The sequence below is a fragment of the Dendrobates tinctorius genome, unplaced genomic scaffold (assembly GCF_039654945.1).
Source record: "Dendrobates tinctorius isolate UK_male_01 unplaced genomic scaffold, ASM3965494v1 ptg000183l, whole genome shotgun sequence".
Lineage (NCBI taxonomy): Eukaryota > Metazoa > Chordata > Amphibia > Anura > Dendrobatidae > Dendrobates > Dendrobates tinctorius.
In genome coordinates, this window is record NW_027361850.1 from 8412318 (window position 1) to 8429807 (window position 17490).

The 17490-nt window shown below is 43.6% G+C and overlaps 2 protein-coding genes across 3 annotated transcripts in view; one reads left to right on the top strand and one right to left on the bottom strand.

Moving 5' to 3' along the window:
* Positions 1 to 4665, top strand: part of NHSL3 (NHS like 3) — a 57285-nt gene extending 52620 nt beyond the window's left edge. Inside the window, exon 7 of the mRNA XM_073552006.1 lies at positions 827 to 4665. Coding sequence (XP_073408107.1) covers positions 827 to 831 — 5 coding nt within the window. The 3' untranslated portion in view covers positions 832 to 4665. The remainder of the gene's footprint in view (positions 1 to 826) is intronic.
* The window catches only part of YARS1 (tyrosyl-tRNA synthetase 1), a 98229-nt gene continuing 85007 nt past the window's right edge, over positions 4269 to 17490 (bottom strand). For both annotated transcript variants that reach the window (XM_073552011.1, XM_073552012.1), the window contains exons 12-14: positions 8818 to 9011; positions 6612 to 6753; positions 4269 to 4585 (exon numbers count right to left, since the gene is read on the bottom strand). In XM_073552011.1, the coding sequence (XP_073408112.1) occupies positions 4475 to 4585; positions 6612 to 6753; positions 8818 to 9011 (447 nt within the window). In that variant the 3' untranslated portion in view covers positions 4269 to 4474. The remainder of the gene's footprint in view (positions 4586 to 6611; positions 6754 to 8817; positions 9012 to 17490) is intronic.

The following is a 17490-nucleotide window of genomic DNA, read 5'->3' on the forward strand; positions in this document are numbered from 1 at the left end:
ATGCTCAAGTCCCCGCACCTGGATGTCTCACGGCTGTTCGACAGCCACAACACATGCAGGGATTGTTAAACAGGCAATCCCTGCATCTGTTGCGGATGTCGAACAGCCACGAGACATCCAGGTGCGGGGACTCGAACGTATTCTTTGGGCACTCCGAAGACACTCGGTTAGCACCTGAGCGTGCACTGAAAACACCTTATCTGAGAACGTTCGCTCAACACAAAACTCTACCCCTCTTTAAGATATTGTGGTCTGTGTAAACTTTTATCAGGTCCTACTAGTGATACAAATCTGTATCGTATTAGTAATGTTGGTAAAGTTCTTATTACCGAAAATGGTAAGTGAGGCTCAAAAAGATCCCAATATCCTGCAGGGTTTGTAGTCTTGCCATTTGTAGGGTCATTTCCAGAAACACTATTTACCTAAAGACATAGGGGTAATCTACAGTTAAATTGTGTTTAGATAATTTGACAAGCTTACTGGATCAGTGCACAGGGAGAAAATGATGTTTTATTCTCCCTTCAGCCGCTCAGTTGTGATCGAGGCAGCGCTCACTGTAATCACTCCCCATCACTGTGCAGTGAGAGGTAACGGACCTGCACCACCCCGATGACTGGAGTGGAACAATTGTAGGGAGAATAGATTTTCATTTTCTCCCTGTGGTCGCTGCTCCTGTAAACGGTTTGTCTTATTTGCATCCAGATTAACCCTTTATCTGCAGATAAACAACATTTCTGGACGGGACAGGCTCTCTTTCATTACCAATGTTATTGTGTCAATGAAATGCTCAACTAGAACTTATACATACTTTTTTCCTTTCTTTCAGCCTAAACTAGTCACAAGGAATATTCAGGGTTCTGCTGTCTCAGGGATCCTCTGATGCTCCACAAGACCCCCAGAAGCTGCTGGACTCACAACAATTGCCTTAACTGTGTATATATAGAGAGTCTTAAAGCACCGACTGTGTTGAAGTTCATTTTTATGACTTCCTTATCTTCTACTACTGTATTGGTTCAGCTGAAGAACTTTGATTGGAGCGCCATCTGGTGGAAAGCCAGTATTGTACACTGTGGCGGCTACCTACGGTACTGCACCTTTTCTTCTGGTGTAAATGTTATTTAAAAACAGTGATCTGCTGGAGCAGTTAGGAAAAGGTTCTAGGTGTACACATAAATGTCTCATTCCTGCTGTTTTCTTAGGTTTGAAGGTCATTTAATGCTGTTGGTAAGCTTAGAGTTCTGCACAATGTAATGTTAGAAATCAGCACTTGTTTCTATAATGCCGCAGCTACAGTGCAATCCTCTGGTATTTCAACTCATTTTATACTTGGGAGTCATTCCTGTTAGCCGACATTTACAAAAGAGCCAGAGAGCTTTTCTTAGATGCCTACATACATTGTGGGAATTTCTACTTATGTTAGCAATGTTGCAAATTAGTTTATTAAGCCGCTGCTATAGCATTGTACCTACTGAATCCACAATCTAATCTGGACAAGCACACCATTGAGCAAGGTCGGGGTAGAAATAATGAATGGTGAATTTTACGCAGACAGCTTTCCACCTACTGGACTTAAAGGGGGTTGTCCATTCCCTGGAAACCCCTTCTTAAATGAAGATGTCCCTCTTGTAAATTACAAATAACAGAAACTCACTTCCCGCACCGTTCCAACGATGTCACCGCTGTGTCTCCCGTGACATTGGCATAACAATCAGTGGTCGCGATTGGGCTGCTGTGTTCTCATTCATCCGAAGGAAGCGAGAGCGCAGCAGCCCATTAGCGGCCACCGATGGGTTCCAGGGCTACTCTAGCATAACCATGTCATGTGAGCGCCGGGAGACCTAACTTGGTAGGCATCTTTACATTAATTTTACAAGTGGAACTACTAATTTAAAAAGGGGTTTTCCTGGTTGTAATACCATGCTTGTCGCAGTGTGAACATATATCGGAAACACGTAGTTTAACTGTCTGAATACACCTACCATTGACATGTCTATTGTTTCCCTACACCACTTGTGTCAGATTAGAATACGCACCTTATGATTCAGTGTTAATTCTAAGCACATTCTCACGATACTGTAAGATAAGTGAGCAGTAAAGCACAGATCGCTTATAATATCCACGGCTTGCTGACCTGAAACGTATATTTCAATAGACAATCTAATAAGTGCACAATAGCCACGTTCCGTGACATAGAAAGCGACAAAAGAAACGCATTTATGTCCAGTGATCTGCTGGATCGTGACAAGCTAATTACACTATTGATTTGCAGCATAGTACCAGAGGCAGTGTGCGCACACAGCTCGGTCCTGTCTGTCGTTCATGCTCCGCAGAATGATGCTTGCCTGAGGGGACTGGTTAAATACAAATCACCGCACTGCCTTAAAGCTTATCAAACTGCCTTTCTTACCTATATACTGTATGAAAGCATACATCTTTTATGCTTCGTCTGGTTTGCCTGTAGTGGCCTAGGCCTAGCTGTGATGTAAAGGAAATCTTGTCGGCATCTACAATACAATTTTTTTTTTTTTGTGGTGGTCTGTTATATATTGGAATGTGTCCTGGATACTGTATTTAACCTTTACTCTCAGGTGTGATGTCTCACCCGGCTGTAGAGGCACTAAATTAAAAGGGGTTGTCCACTACTGGATAACCACTGCTAGTGGGCAACCCTTGCTTAAAGGGAACCTGTCAACCCCCCCCCCCCCCACAGGCGTTTTTCAGTAAAAGAACCATGCGCGGCCACAGATCCCGCCCCGCAGTCGCTTATGATTTATTCGCACTGCGGGGCTGGGAATGAGCATGCGCAGTAGTTCTCTGCGGCTCTCATGCCCAAGACTCCCAGCCCCGCAGTGTGAATAAATCATAAGCGACTGTGGGCTCTGTGGCCGCGCGATATGAAGGGCAGGATGTGATCTGAGAGCACGGGCACGTCGGGCAGCGCTAACTGCGCATGCCCATGAAACTATAGTACAGCGCAGGCGCCAGCATTTCAAAAGAACACTGAGGAGGCGGAGCCAAATGACTGATGGATGCGAGGCGTCTGTCAGAGGGGGAAAGACCTGCCCCCCTGTCAAATTTCAGGTATTTTTGAACAAATATTTCTGCGGTGGAACGGAAGCTAAGTAACAGAGCCACCTTGACAGAATGCAGCATTAGTGCTGCACAAGGTGGCTCTTTTACTTAAAAACGCCTGGGGGGGGGGGGGGGTTGCCAGGTTCCCTTTAAAGGGAACCTGTTATTCAGGTTTGTGCTATTTAAGAGAGCAGCATAATGTAGAGGCAGAGATTTGGATTCCAGCAATGTATCACTTACTGAGCTGATTGTTGTAGTTTTTTATAAATTCATTATTTTATCAGCAAATGGAGAAATTACTGGATGACTACTTGGAATGCTGCCAGGTAGTCCAACCATTCTCACACCACTCATTTGCAGCTTTTTGCTTATGGAGAGTGGTCAGCTAAAGCTGCCAATCGGTGGTGTGGGCTTGGTTATACAGAGTTCGGCATTAAGAGAGCTGCTAGATGTGCAGCGGATAAAACTGTTTTTAATCAGAGCTGCAGCAACCAGCAAAGTAAGTGATACAGCGTTGGAATCAGGGTCTCTATCCCGACAAATTGTTGCTCTCAGATAGGGTAGCAAAAATCTGGTGATAAATTTCCTGTAATGAATTTAGGACCCGATAGAAAATGAACAGTGTATACTTATTTCCCAGCGATGTGGGCACTGCCGTTACTGACCAGCTGCAGCCTTTACTATTTCCTCACATCGGATGTCTGGTCTTATAAATGTCGATGAGCAGCAGTCAATCAGCACCTGTTGATTAGCAGCAGCGGTCACGTGACACAACAAAGTCACTCCATCCCTTGCAGCCCCTACATCACTGATACTGCATTGCAAGAGGCAGGTATACATTATTTTCATTTTCTGTGGGGCGTTGAATTGATTAAGCAAGGGTTTGTCCAATAGTGTATAAGCCCTGTAATTGAAGAATGTTTCAGAATGTCCGCAGTATAAAATAAGCACAAGGAGGGTTGTAACTATAACGTATCCACATGTAATTCTTTCTGGTAGAACAAAATGTTGATTTTGTATAAATGTAGACTTTTTGGGGGCCTAGCCCTAATATTAGAGACCAAAATAAGGTTTTGCTTTTAGTTAATGATATATATTTGCCATTTGCTTTTGATTGAAAATCTGTATAATCTTTTTATAAATGCTGTTACCAAATCTGTGTCATTTTATGGAGATTAATCAGAAAAACACAAGAATAAATGAGATAAGTGTTTATTTGATATGACAGTATACAATGGTTAAGACCAGGCGGGCAGGAATGGTATGGGCAGATGCAGCCTCCATAACATGCACCTATTCATATAAATAGCAGGACATGTAATCGTTGTCTTCAGGTCCGATTCTTCTCACAAAGAAGTGAATGATGATGGCCAAGCCACTGGATGGAATAAGGTGGCTGCAATCAGCTAATATTTCCCCCTCGTAGTGTTTTACAGGTCACAGACCCCAGCTTAGTCAGAAAATTATTTTCTTTCCACTGAGCAAACAAATCTTCAGAGATTTTAAAGTGCGCCTGCAGACAGGAAGAGAAAGTGTTATGGCATTAACCAAGGATCTGATGAAAGATTGCAAATAAACACCTGATTCACCACTGCTGTTGCTCCACTTTTCTGGAATTATTTGCTGCTTTTTAGTGGCTTTAGTATTTTTACCTTATTCTCTATACAGTGGGGAAAAAGTATTTAGTCAGTCACCAACTGTGCAAGTTCTCCCACTTAAAAAGATGAGAGAGGTCTGTAATTGACATCATAGGTAGACCACAACTATGAGAGTCAAAATGAGAAAACAGATCCAGAAAATCACCTTGTCTGATTTGGCAAGATTTATTTTGCAAATTATGGTGGAAAATAAGTACCTGGTCATTAACAAAAGTTAATCTCAGTATTTTGTTATATATCCTTTGTTGGCAATGACAGAGGTCAAACGTTTTCTGTAAGTCTTCACAAGGTTGGCACACACTGTTGGTGGTATGTTGGCCCATTCCTCCATGCAGATCTCTAGAGCAGTGATGTTTTCAGCCAGTCGCTGGACAAATGGGCTTTCAAATCCCTTCAAAGGGTTTCTATGGGGTTGAGATTTGGAGACTGGCTAGGCCACTCCAGGACCTGGCAGTTTGCTTGATCCTTGCTTGGGATCATTATTATGCTGAAAGACCCATCCACATTTCATCTTCAATGCCCTTGCTGATGGAAAGAGGTTTGCCCTCAAAAACTGACGATACATGGCCCCATTCATGCTTTCATGTACACAGCATGATGTTGCCACCCCCATGCTTCACAGTAGGTATGGTGTTCTTAGGATGCAACTCAGCATTGTCTCCTCCAAACACAAGTTTTGCTCTTACCAAACAGTTCTACTTTGGTTTCATGAGACCATATGACATTCTCCCAAAACTCTTCTGGATAATCCAGATGCTCTCTAGCAAACTTCAGGCGAGCCCGGACATGTACTGGCTTAAGCAGGGGGACATGTCTGACACTGCAGAATCTGAGTCCCTGGTGGCATAGTGTGTTTCTGATGGTAGCCTTTGTTATGGTGGTCCCAGCTCTATGCAGGTCATTCACTAGGCCCCTCCGTGTGGTTCTGGGATTTTTGCTTATCATTCTTGTGTTCATTTTGACCCCACGGGGTGATATCTTGCGTGGAGCCCCAGACTTCGGGAGATTATCAGTGGTCTTGCATGTCTTCCATTTTATTATTATTATTATTGCTCCCACAGTTTATTTCATCACACCAAGCTGCTTGCCTATTGCAGATTCAGTCTTCCCAGCCTGGAGCAGGGCTACAATTTTGTTTCTGGTGTCCTTTGACAGCTCTTTGGTCTTCACCATAGTAAAGTTTGGAGTGTGACTGTCTGAGGTTGTAGACAGGTGTCTTTTATACTGATAAGTTCAAACAGGTGCCATTACAATAGGGAATGAGTGGAGGACAGAGGAGCCTCTTAAAGAAGAAGTTACAGGTCTGTGAGAGCCAGAAATTTTGCATGTTTTTAGGTGACCAAATACTTATTTTCCACCATAATTTGCTAAATAAATCTTGCCAAATCAGACAAGGTGATTTTCTGGATTTGTTTTCTCATTTTGACTCTCATAGTTGTAGTCTACCTAGGATGTCACTTACAGGCTTTTCTCATCTTTTTATGTGGCAGAACTTGCACAATTGGTGGCCAACTAAATACTTTTTCCCCACTCTATGTTTTGTGCCACTTTTTAAATGGTCTTTCTATTTTAACTCTTTTTTTTTCATCCTGAACTTTGCTTGATCAGATGTTTTAGACAGATTCATAGAACGTGACTTTTACTAAATGTCACATTTTCTGGGCGCATCTCACTCCAGTTCTTAATGAAGTAAGGTTATTGAAGGAGTTTTCAATTTGGCATGCATAACAACTGGTAAAAGACAAAAATAAAGAGCACCATTTTGATGAATTTGGCACAAAAACTGTCAGTGAATAACAAAACAACTAAAATGACTGCAATAAATCGCAAATGATGACTTGGGCCCTTAATGCACAAATCTGGAGTAAAATGGGAAAATACCTGCAACTTTTCAAAGACTTTCTTCTTCGGTTTAAGCTCTGCCTCGGGTTCTCCATTCTCATATCCCTCGATATAAACTCGCTCTCCGGGAGCACATTCTGCAGGAGGGTCCAGAGGCTCTACCTGTTTGTTTTCTCCTTCTCTGAGAGGAATAAATGGAGGAAAAGCTTAAATGTAACTGAGGAACAGAATGAATAAATATTTATGAGATCACTTCCACTTAAAACTGATTTTCACTCGATGAGCAAGTTTTTGAAATATTGGACCATGAAGCTTTTACATGAGGTTTGAATTATTATCTGTGGCCCAAAGTACCTCAGCCTTTACCTGGTTAAAGAGGACTTTTCACCAAATTGTTCATGTTGAACTGGACACAGGATGCAATAGTGGCATGTACACCATTCTTCACATCTCCATTGCAGAGATAAAGTATTTGGCATTGAATGAGTTAACCTTTCTTTAGTTCAAGTGGGTGTTAAGAGTTTTCACTGGGGGGCATGTATGATGCAGAATCATAAGTAGGCAGTAACACGCCCCCACTATAGCTTTCAGAAGGTTACTCAGTTTGTGAGATGTAATAATACTGCTTTGATCTCCTGGTCTAGCCTTCTGCATCAGTGAAATATTGATGAATGGGATGTACAGCTGAGTCACATTACAAACCCTTATATCAGCTCTCCTCCCTTCATAGCACTGTGAGCTATGCCTTTCCACTACACTGCCCGTCCAGAAATATATCAATGATCACACTTATGTCTGTTGTGCTCAATTTGTAATTGCTCTGCAGTGAGATCAGAGCAGAGTGTCATTACATCTTCCAGGCAGTAGCCCTGAACAGGCAGGTTACTCCTGTGTGAGACATAATGACAGCCCTGATCTCACTGCAGAGCAAGAACAAGTTGCTTGAGCACAGCAGACATAAATGTGATTACAATTTATACGTTGAGAAATCTGCTTGACACTATGTTGGGGATGTGTTCTTTCTCCAGAGTGTTTCGTCCTACAAATGATTGGCCAGTGTCATACAGGAGGAAGAAGTGCATGCCCCCAGTAAAAAAAAAAAAAAAAAAAAAAAAAAATCACCTGATAACTTTGTTCAAATTTGTGTTAACTCATTTGGTGCCATATACTTTGATTGCTAACATCTCCGCAACAGAGAAGAGAAATAGAAAAAAAAAGCAGTTTTATTTGTTGAAAGGTCCTCTTTAAAGACGATCAGTACTGCCATAGGGATTTTATACATACTACATGATCTAAACTAAGATCCTGTTTGACATCAGACCTATACCTATTCTCCATAATCTAAAACCAAAATACATTACAGTATATATAATATATACAGTATATTTTTTGATTCTCTGTCACAATTGAATTTCTAAAAGTGAACCATAGGTTGCATCACATCCAGGTGCTCTCATACACAGGGATTGCTCATCTAGCATTGTGTATTGCTGAAACACAGCAAAAACTTTATTGAGGAAGGCATAAAGATGCCAGTGCATAGGAGTGGATCTCTGCTGTCATACTTTGACCTATCTATGATTGGTCATTAATATCAGGTCGGTAGGGGGCTGAAACCCATCACCCCTCACCAATTAGCTCTTATAAACTCCAGCAGCCGCACGCTATAAGTGTATAAAGCTGAACACCGATGCTCTTTTTACTGTTTAGTAGCCATTACTAAACAGCCATACTGCAGCTCAGTCCCTAGTCTTTTGTGTAAGAGTTGATGTGCATTACCCAGCAGTGGCCACTAAACAGCTAGGATGTTCTCCATAAACTGGTTACATTGGGCCACTGCCGGCCTGGGTAACAGCTGGTCAGTGGGGTAGCTGGGTGTCTGATTTGACCTATCCGATATTGATGAAGACCTATCGGTAACATAGCAGTGGATGACTCCTTTACATGGTATCTTTATTTTGAACATTCTATTCTCTGTGTGGATAGTCGAAAACCACAACAGTCATAGTTACAGAGGTTGAAAAAAAAAAAAAAAATCAAGGTCCAAGCAGTTCAACCTTTCTCCACCAATTATAAATTCTGAGCCCTACAAAAAATGGCCAATTCCCAGGGTTCTACAATAGAACAATTTACAGTTCAGATTGTGCAGTATGAATTTCATTTTTTGGGGTGCAGAGATACCTTTTGTAGAAATGATGGTTGTTTTTATTTTTTCAATTCAAAATCAAACAGTTCATGGACTCACATAGATGCACAGAGCAGCATGCCTTGTGACTCCACTCCCCGCATCTTTTGAGGCTTTAGGTTACACAGAAGGACAATGGAGCGGCCCACCAGCTGTTCTGAGGGCACATATTTCACCAGTCCACTAACCACAGTACGTGGACTTTCTTCACCCACATCCACAGTTTCCACATACAAGGTGTCTGCATCTGGATGCTGCAGAGAAAACAGCAGATCTAATAAATACAATTGACACTATTGTCTTAAAGAATTAATAACAGACAGTAGAGTTTAAGATGTTAAAACATAGTAACATAGTAAGGCCGAAAAAAGACATTGTCCATCCAGTTCAGCCTATATTCTGTCAGAATAGATCCCCAGATCTACGAACTTCTAAAGAACCTAATAACTAAGATACAATATTATGCTCCAGGAAGACATCCAGGCCTCTCTTGAACCCCTTGACTGCGTTCGCCATAACCACCTCCTCAGGCAAGAAATTCCAGATTCTCACTGCCCTAACCGTAAAGAATCCTCTTCTATGTTGGTGGAAAAACCTTCTCTCCTCCAGACGCAGAGAATGCCCCCTTGTGACTATCACATTCCTTGGTATAAACAGATCCTTGGAGAGATATTTATATTGTCCCCTTATATACTTATACATGGTTATTAGATCGCCCCTCAGTCATCTTTTTCCTAGACTAAATAATCCTAATTTCTCTATCGCTTCATCGGGGGACACAGAAACCATGGGTGTATGCTGCCGCCACTAGGAGGCTTACACTATGCAGAAAAAAAAAGTTAGCTCCTCCTCCGCAGTGTACACCCCACCGACAGGAAGTAGGATGTTCAGTTTAGCTTAGTGTCAGTAGGAGGTGGACACGGGTCTTTCATTAGACCCATATCTACCTCAGTGTGCGTCGTTTCCTTTTAGGTTTTCCGGAGGGATACAGAGTGAATAGTCACATCTGTAGTCCCACAAAGACTATGAGTACGGCGTGTACTGCCACCCCTTATCCTCATAGCTCTCCTCAGCAGGACCAAGAACCACTAACACGGATGTGTGTCAGGCGATCCAGAATGGTCCTGGTCCCCCGTCTCCCACCCACTCACCCACCAGAGCCTGTCGGTTTGCAGGAGGCGCGGACGTCCGACGAAAATTCACGGACTTCTACTGTCCCATTGTCAGATGAGTCAGGAGCGCCCCCTCTCACGTTCCTCAGGGTCCTTTGCAGCGTTTGCCTAGCTCCCGTATAATCACTACTCGAGATGAGGTGACGGCATTCCTTACCTCTAGTGGACTGAAGCTGCGATTTCAAGCCTCTTTCATGTGAGTCTAGGACATCTTTCAGCTGCATATTTCATAGTTAATAACATCTGTGGTTTGTTAACAGCTAAACGTAAAAGGCTAACATGTCCAAACGGAGGGGATCTCTGTACCACAGGGCGGATCTCAGTAGCAACATAACTATCTCCACCTTCAGGTAGGTCAGACACTCTCGTGTCAGGTATGGATGGTCGAGGTTTACTGTGGCATGATCTGGACCCTAAGTGTGGGTTACTCCACAAGAGTTTTGTCCCACCTTCTGATCACTTTGCAGTTCCGTCCGCAGGCTAACTTTACTGCCCGGGGTGTTACGCCTATCATTAAGGTTTGGCGAATAGTAGTTTATAGGATCTAGTTTGTCCTAAGGGCCTTCGAGCTACCACAATACCCAAGCTCCTTATTTGTCGGAACGTACCTATTCTTTCTTGCAGACACCGAAAAAAGCCTCCGCCCGCTCACAGATGTGACTTCTGACCGTGACAAGTATCTCACCTCAGACATGAGTGGGATCTCACTCTGCGCAGGGTAGAAAGCTGCTCCAGTCTTGGATCTAATGAGGAGTCTGGTTATAATATGTTTCTTATTTCACCTAGAATTGTATTTTTTTCACGGTGTTATTCGCGCGAGTGTTGTCTTTGACTTAGGCACGCGGTTCTACACACTGTAATCCCCTCCCTACTCCAGAGGGTCCGGGATGGATTCGGCAGTTTACATCATCATGAGGATTGGCCTTCCTTTCATCAGCCTAGTTGTCTTTCTGGGGTCTATCTGATCTACCTAGAGCCGACTTTCTTTCAGTTGACATACTTCATGTATTACCGTGGACTTTCCGTGCTCGACTATTCGGCTTTATAAGTCCAGCTGGTCTAATTTTCTTCCCATATTCACCCTCATCCATGTATGTTGGGTTTATCTTCCTCTTGATCTCAGTCTGAAGGGTTATCCAGTAGTCTTCAGTCTACCTGCCTATCGAGCAATCAGTTGTCTATTTATAGCCAACCTGCACCTACATCGCAGCGATGAGATCCAGGTCATCCCCAGGTTCCATTCACTATGTTTTTCAGTGTTCGGTTCTTTAGCAGGTTCTCAGGGCTTGTCATATTCTCATGGAACGGACTTCAGCAGTTTCTAAACAAAGGGGGCGCCTCGGTATATCCTTTTTTCTCCTGAGCGCTTCACTAATTTACTACTTCTGCGACTACGGACCCTCCGGTTCCAAGTTCTCCGCTACGGTCTTTCCTCGCCCAGTCATCCCTCAAGGATACCAAAGCGAAATCACACAGTAGTTAGCAGGGTCAACCTTCAAAGCACCCGCCACTATAGCGTGTCCTGCCTTAGCCCCCACTCGTGTTGCGAAGTTCTATAGACGCCTGGCCTAGCTTGCTCAGAGCATTACTTCTGGAGACCGGTCGGAAGTTTTGACCGTCCTTACTGTCGAAAAAATTTTCTTGTAGGGAGACATGGATTTTCGCCTAATCGTTCCCATCTACGGGTCCATTTGGCTTTGTTTCACGAGCAAAATTATGCCCAACGAGGTCCCTCACCAACTGTCCGTTCCTTCCGTGTGGCTCCAATAGGCCAAATTATTAAGAGCTCACAGGAAGGACAAGCGCTCCCCTTCCTCAGGCTCAGCCTCGTTGTTCTTCAGTACTTCTTCCTCAGCATGACGTTTGAGGATCTAGGTTTGAGTCAATCTTTGTTTTTTGCTTTTTTTTCAGGAAGGAAATCTCTTCGTTCAACGTTTACCTTCTGTGAATCGCATGCTTTTTTCCTTGTTCAATGAAGCTCTTATCCAGGTCCTGATTCTTCACGGCTTTAGCGATGTCTGCTTCGGCAACGAACGGGTTAATTTCCCTTTTTAGTTGGTATCTTTCTCTTTCAGGCTCTCAACCACTCCTGGGGTCTTAGAGTCTGTAGCAGCTGTGGTGCACTTCCTGTGGATCAACGGTCCACTCTCAGTCATTCTGAATTCCCTTTCCTTCATCCGCCTCGGACTTTTCCTTCGTGACGCCCTCTCATCAGGCTACTTGGCCACGGCAATGGTACTCTCAAGCTCAGGCTTGAAGTGTAGAGTTCCTCTGGCCTTCAGGTTAGAGTTCTGTTTGAGGAAACTGGTCGGCATTAGTAGGGTTGCCGGCTCAGGAAGGACTGCGTTCCTTGAGTACGACGCACTCTGCCCGAACATTGTGTGTCCTCCTGACGGTACTCTTGGGGCCCTCACCGGGCACCTTTGCAGTGCGATGGTGTGTCATCCACAGGTCCATAAGGTTTTCAAAGCCCATGCCTAGCTTCAGCAAGTGCCGATCGGGGTAAAATAGACCACGCAGGTTATTTGCTGTTCCCTCCCCTTGAGGACTGCTTTGGGACGTCCCATGGTTTCTGTGTCCCCCAATGAAGCAATAGAGAAAACAGGATTTTTAGTTGCTTACCGTAAAATCTGTTTCTGAGCCTTCATTGGGGGACACAGCACCCTCCCAAGTTGAACAGCTCGGTTTACTGTATAATATTGTTACAGTTTGGATTTGTGTTTCTGTGGTTTTTATCTCGTTTACAGATTGCTTCTCCTACTGCTTTCTCACTAACTGAACATCCTACTTCCTGTCGGTGGGGTGTACAATGCGGAGGAGGAGCTAACTTTTTTCTGCATAGTGTCAGCCTCCTAGTGGCAGCAGCATACAGTCATGGCCAAAAGTTTAGAGAATGACACAAATATTATATTTTCACATGATCTGCTGCCCTCTGGTTTTTATGTGTGTTTGTCAGATGTTTTTAGCACATACAGAAATATAATTGCAATCATATTATGAGTAGCAAAAGGTTATATTGACAGAATGAGTTAATGCAGCAAGTCAATATTTGCAGTGTTGACCCTTCTTCTTCAGGACCTCAGCAATTCTCCCTGGCATGCTCTCAATCAACTTCTGGATCAAATCCTGACTGATAGCAGTCCATTCTTGCAAAATCAATGCTTTTATTTTGTCTGAATTTGAAGGTTTTTGTTTGTCCACCCGTCTCTTGATGATTGACCACAAGTTCTCAATGGGATTAAGATCTGGGGAGTTTCCAGGCCATGGTCCCAAAATCTCTATGTTTTGTTCCCTGAGCCATTTAGTTATCACCTTTGCTTTATGGCAAGGTGCTCCATCATGTTGAAAAAGGCATTGTTGATCGCCAAACTGCTCTTGGACGGTTGGGAGAAGTTGCTCTTGGAGGACATTCTGGTACCATTCTTTATTCATGTATTCATGGCTGTGTTTTTAGGCAAGACTGAGAGAGAGCCCATTCCCTTGGCTGAGAAGCCACCCCACACATGAATGGTTTCAGGATGCTCACAGTGCGTGCAGATGCACTCACACCTGCCTGCTGCCATTCCTGAGCAAGCTCTGCACTGCTGGTAGCCCGATCCCGCAGCTGAAACACTTTTAAGAAACGGTCCTGGCTCTTACTGGTCTTTCTTGGACACCCTGGAGCCTTTTTGGCAACAAGGGAACCTCTCTCCTTGAAGTTCTTGATGATGCGATAGATTGTTGCCTGAGGTGCAATCTTTCTAGCTGCGATACTCTTCCCTGTTAGGCCATTTTTGTGCAGTGCAATGATGACTGCACGTGTTTCTTTAGAGATAACCATGGTTAACAGAAGAGAAACAATGATGCCAAGCACCAGCCTCCTTTTAAAGTGTCCAGTGGTGTCATTCTTACTTAATCATGACAGATAGATCTCCAGCCCTGTCCTCATCAACACCCACACCTGTGTTAATGGAGCAATCACTGAAACGATGTTAGCTGGTCCTTTTAAGGCAGGGCTGCAATGATGTTGAAATGTGTTTTGGGGGATAAAGTTAATTTTCTAGGCAAATATTGACTTTGCAAGTAATTGCTGTTAAGCTGATCACTCTTTATAACATTCTGGAGTATATGCAAATTGCCATTAGAAAAAATGAAGCAGTAGACTTTGTAAAAATTAATATTTGTGTCATTCTCTAAACTTTTGGCCATGACTGTACACCCATGGTTTCTGTGTCCCCAACAGAAAGCAACTAAAAATCCTGTTTTTGTTAATCTCTCTCGGTATTGTAGTTCCCCCATACCCTTTATTGATTTGGTTACCCTCCTTTCTTCTCGCACTAGTTCCATTATATCCTTCCTGAGAACCGATGCCCAAAACTGTACACAGTACTTCATGTGCGGTCTAACCAGGGATTTGTACAGAGGCAATATAATGCTCTCATCATGTGTATCCAGACCTCTTTTAATGCACCGCATGATCCTGTTTGCCTTGGCAGCCGCTGCCTGGCACTGTCTATTTACCTTCTGTGGCCAGTTTGCAGGGTTTCTAAGATATCTCTTGCTTCTAAGAAAAACGTCCAAGGGGGGGTGTGTTCTGGCATTGAAATGAGAACTGGTTGTTTCCTCCTACTCTACTAAAAACATGCCCTCTATAGCAACAACCCCACCATCCATAGCAACAGGCCCTCCCCGACCACATGAACAAGCGTATCCCTCCTCACACAGTAACAAATCCTCCCCCTCTAGCAGCCTCAGTGCAGAGAGCAGAACCACCCAGCTGCTCCTCCCCCAGACACACACTGAACAGTGATCTATGGAAAGTGAAACTAGTGAGGAGGAAACGACCAGTTCTCATTTCAATGCCAGAAAACACCCCCCCCTGGACGTTTTTCTTAGAAGCAAGAGAGTGATATCTTGGAAACCCTGCAAACTGGCCACAGAAGGTAAATTACTTATTGTCAGCATTCTGCAGCCCAGATATGCACTGAGATTATGTGAAAAGCCCGGACAACCCCTTTAAGTTCAAAATAGGCTGGGTCATTAAGTGGTTAAAATTTTAGAAAGAAATCTTGAAATGTTTCACAATCATTAAAACAAATCCAAACAGTCACATTAAAGAGGAACTGTCTATTTTACTAAAATATTTTCTTCCTCATGAATAATAATTCTGGTGCAGATTTTGTTAAAACTCACCCTTGTGTCAAAACCAGGGGAAGAGTCTTGAGGAGATCATTTGCATATTCCCAGTGCCTTCTGGGATAAGTGAAGAGTCTCCGCGAGCTCAACGATCACTGGGTTTTGGCCGTTGCAGCTGAAAAGAGGAAATCGGAAAACCAGGGGAAGAGTCTTGAGGAGATCATTTGCATATTCCCAGTGCCTTCTGGGATAAGTGAAGAGTCTCCGCGAGCTCAACGATCACTGGGTTTTGGCCGTTGCAGCTGAAAAGAGGAAATCGGAAAACCAGGGGAAGAGTCTTGAGGAGATCATTTGCATATTCCCAGTGCCTTCTGGGATAAGTGAAGAGTCTCCGCGAGCTCAACGATCACTGGGTTTTGGCCGTTGCAGCTGAAAAGAGGAAATCGGAAAACCAGGGGAAGAGTCTTGAGGAGATCATTTGCATATTCCCAGTGCCTTCTGGGATAAGTGAAGAGTCTCCGCGAGCTCAACGATCACTGGGTTTTGGCCGTTGCAGCTGAAAAGAGGAAATCGGAAAACCAGGGGAAGAGTCTTGAGGAGATCATTTGCATATTCCCAGTGCCTTCTGGGATAAGTGAAGAGTCTCCGCGAGCTCAACGATCACTGGGTTTTGGCCGTTGCAGCTGAAAAGAGGAAATCTGAAAAACCGCGCGCCTATCGGCGCGCGAATTTGGGCTCATCTTTCATCGTTTTTAAGAAATCTCAAGATGGAAGAGGCCAGGAGCCATTTGGTGAGCTGCATTTCTTGCTACATGTTCACAGACTTACCAGTGGAAAAGCCAAACTTCACATGCCACAAATGCAAGCTTGTGTCCCTGTTGGAGGAAAAGTTGCAAAATCTCGAAGAGAGGTTAGCTACGTTGAAGATCATTAAGGAAGGTGAAGAGTTCTTGGACACAGCAGAATTATCTCTTCATGTTACAGAAAGAGAAGAAATTCGAAGTGCACCTGAAGAAACAGAGGAATGGAGACATGTGACCCAGAGAAGCAGGAGGATCAGGAGGCAGTCAGCACCCATACTGCTCAGAAACCAGTACCAGGCTCTCACGCAGGAAAACAATGAAGAAATACATCAGGATAAGACTTTACCAACAAGCAGCAACCTTGTACGCCTTCAGAGTCCTCCTGGATGGAGAAAGAAAAATGTTGTGAAGAAGAAACGGAGAGTGGTGGTCATGGGGGATTCCCTGTTGAGAGGAACTGAGGCCGCTATCTGCAGACCGGATATTACTTCAAGAGAAATGTGTTGTCTTCCAGGTGCAAAAATTAAAGATGTGTCTGACAGGATATCAGGACTCTTCAGACCTACAGATGACTACCCATTCCTGCTACTACATGTGGGGACAAATGACACTGCAAGAAACGACCTGGAAACCATCTGCAGAGACTTTGAAGACTTAGGCAAGAAAGTGAAAGAACTGGGAGCGCAGGTGGTCTTCTCTTCCATCCTCCCAGTGGATGGCCATGGAACAAGGAGGTGGAATAAGATTCTGCAGGTGAACAACTGGCTACGTCGATGGTGCCGTCAGCAACGATTTGGATTTCTGGATCATGGAGTGAACTACTTATACGATGGACTACTTGCTAGAGATGGGGTGCACCTTACGAAGACTGGTAAGCATGTATTTGGAAGTCGCCTTGCTACACTTGTAAGGAGAGCTTTAAACTAGAACAACATGGGAAGGGAAGCAAAAGACCAGAAAAAGCCATACACCTGACAAATGCTATTGAGAACTCTGCTATTAGAAGTGGAAAGGAAGAACAAAGACGAAAGAATCTAATTAATAAAAATATTGGAGAAAGAGAAACCAATCACAAACTAAAATGTTTCTATACTAATGCACAAAGCATGGGCAACAAACAAGGAGAATTGGAACTACTAACACAGGAAAAGAAATATGATGTCATTGGAATCACTGAAACTTGGTGGGACAATACACATGATTGGAATACAAGACTAGAAGGATACAACTTATTTGCAAGAAACAGACTTGATAAACGAGGAGGGGGTGTCGCATTGTATGTTAGAAACGCGTATATCTGCACAGAGATTGAAGCTTCAGAGACTGGGAGTTCTGTGGAAACTGTTTGGGTAAGAATACAAGGACAGAACAATGGAAAGGACACCATTGTAGGCATTTACTACAGGCCGCCTGTGCAAGCTGAAGCTATGGATGAACTCTTTATACATCAAATGGCCAAGTTCTCCAAAAAATATGACATAGTTGTCATGGGAGATTTCAACTATCCAGACATTTGTTGGGAATCTCTCTCAGGCAAAACTAACAGGTCAAGGAAATTCTTATCCTCTCTTGCTGACAACTTTATCTTCCAAAAGGTAAGGGAGAAAACAAGGGGAACTGCTACCTTGGATCTAATCCTTATA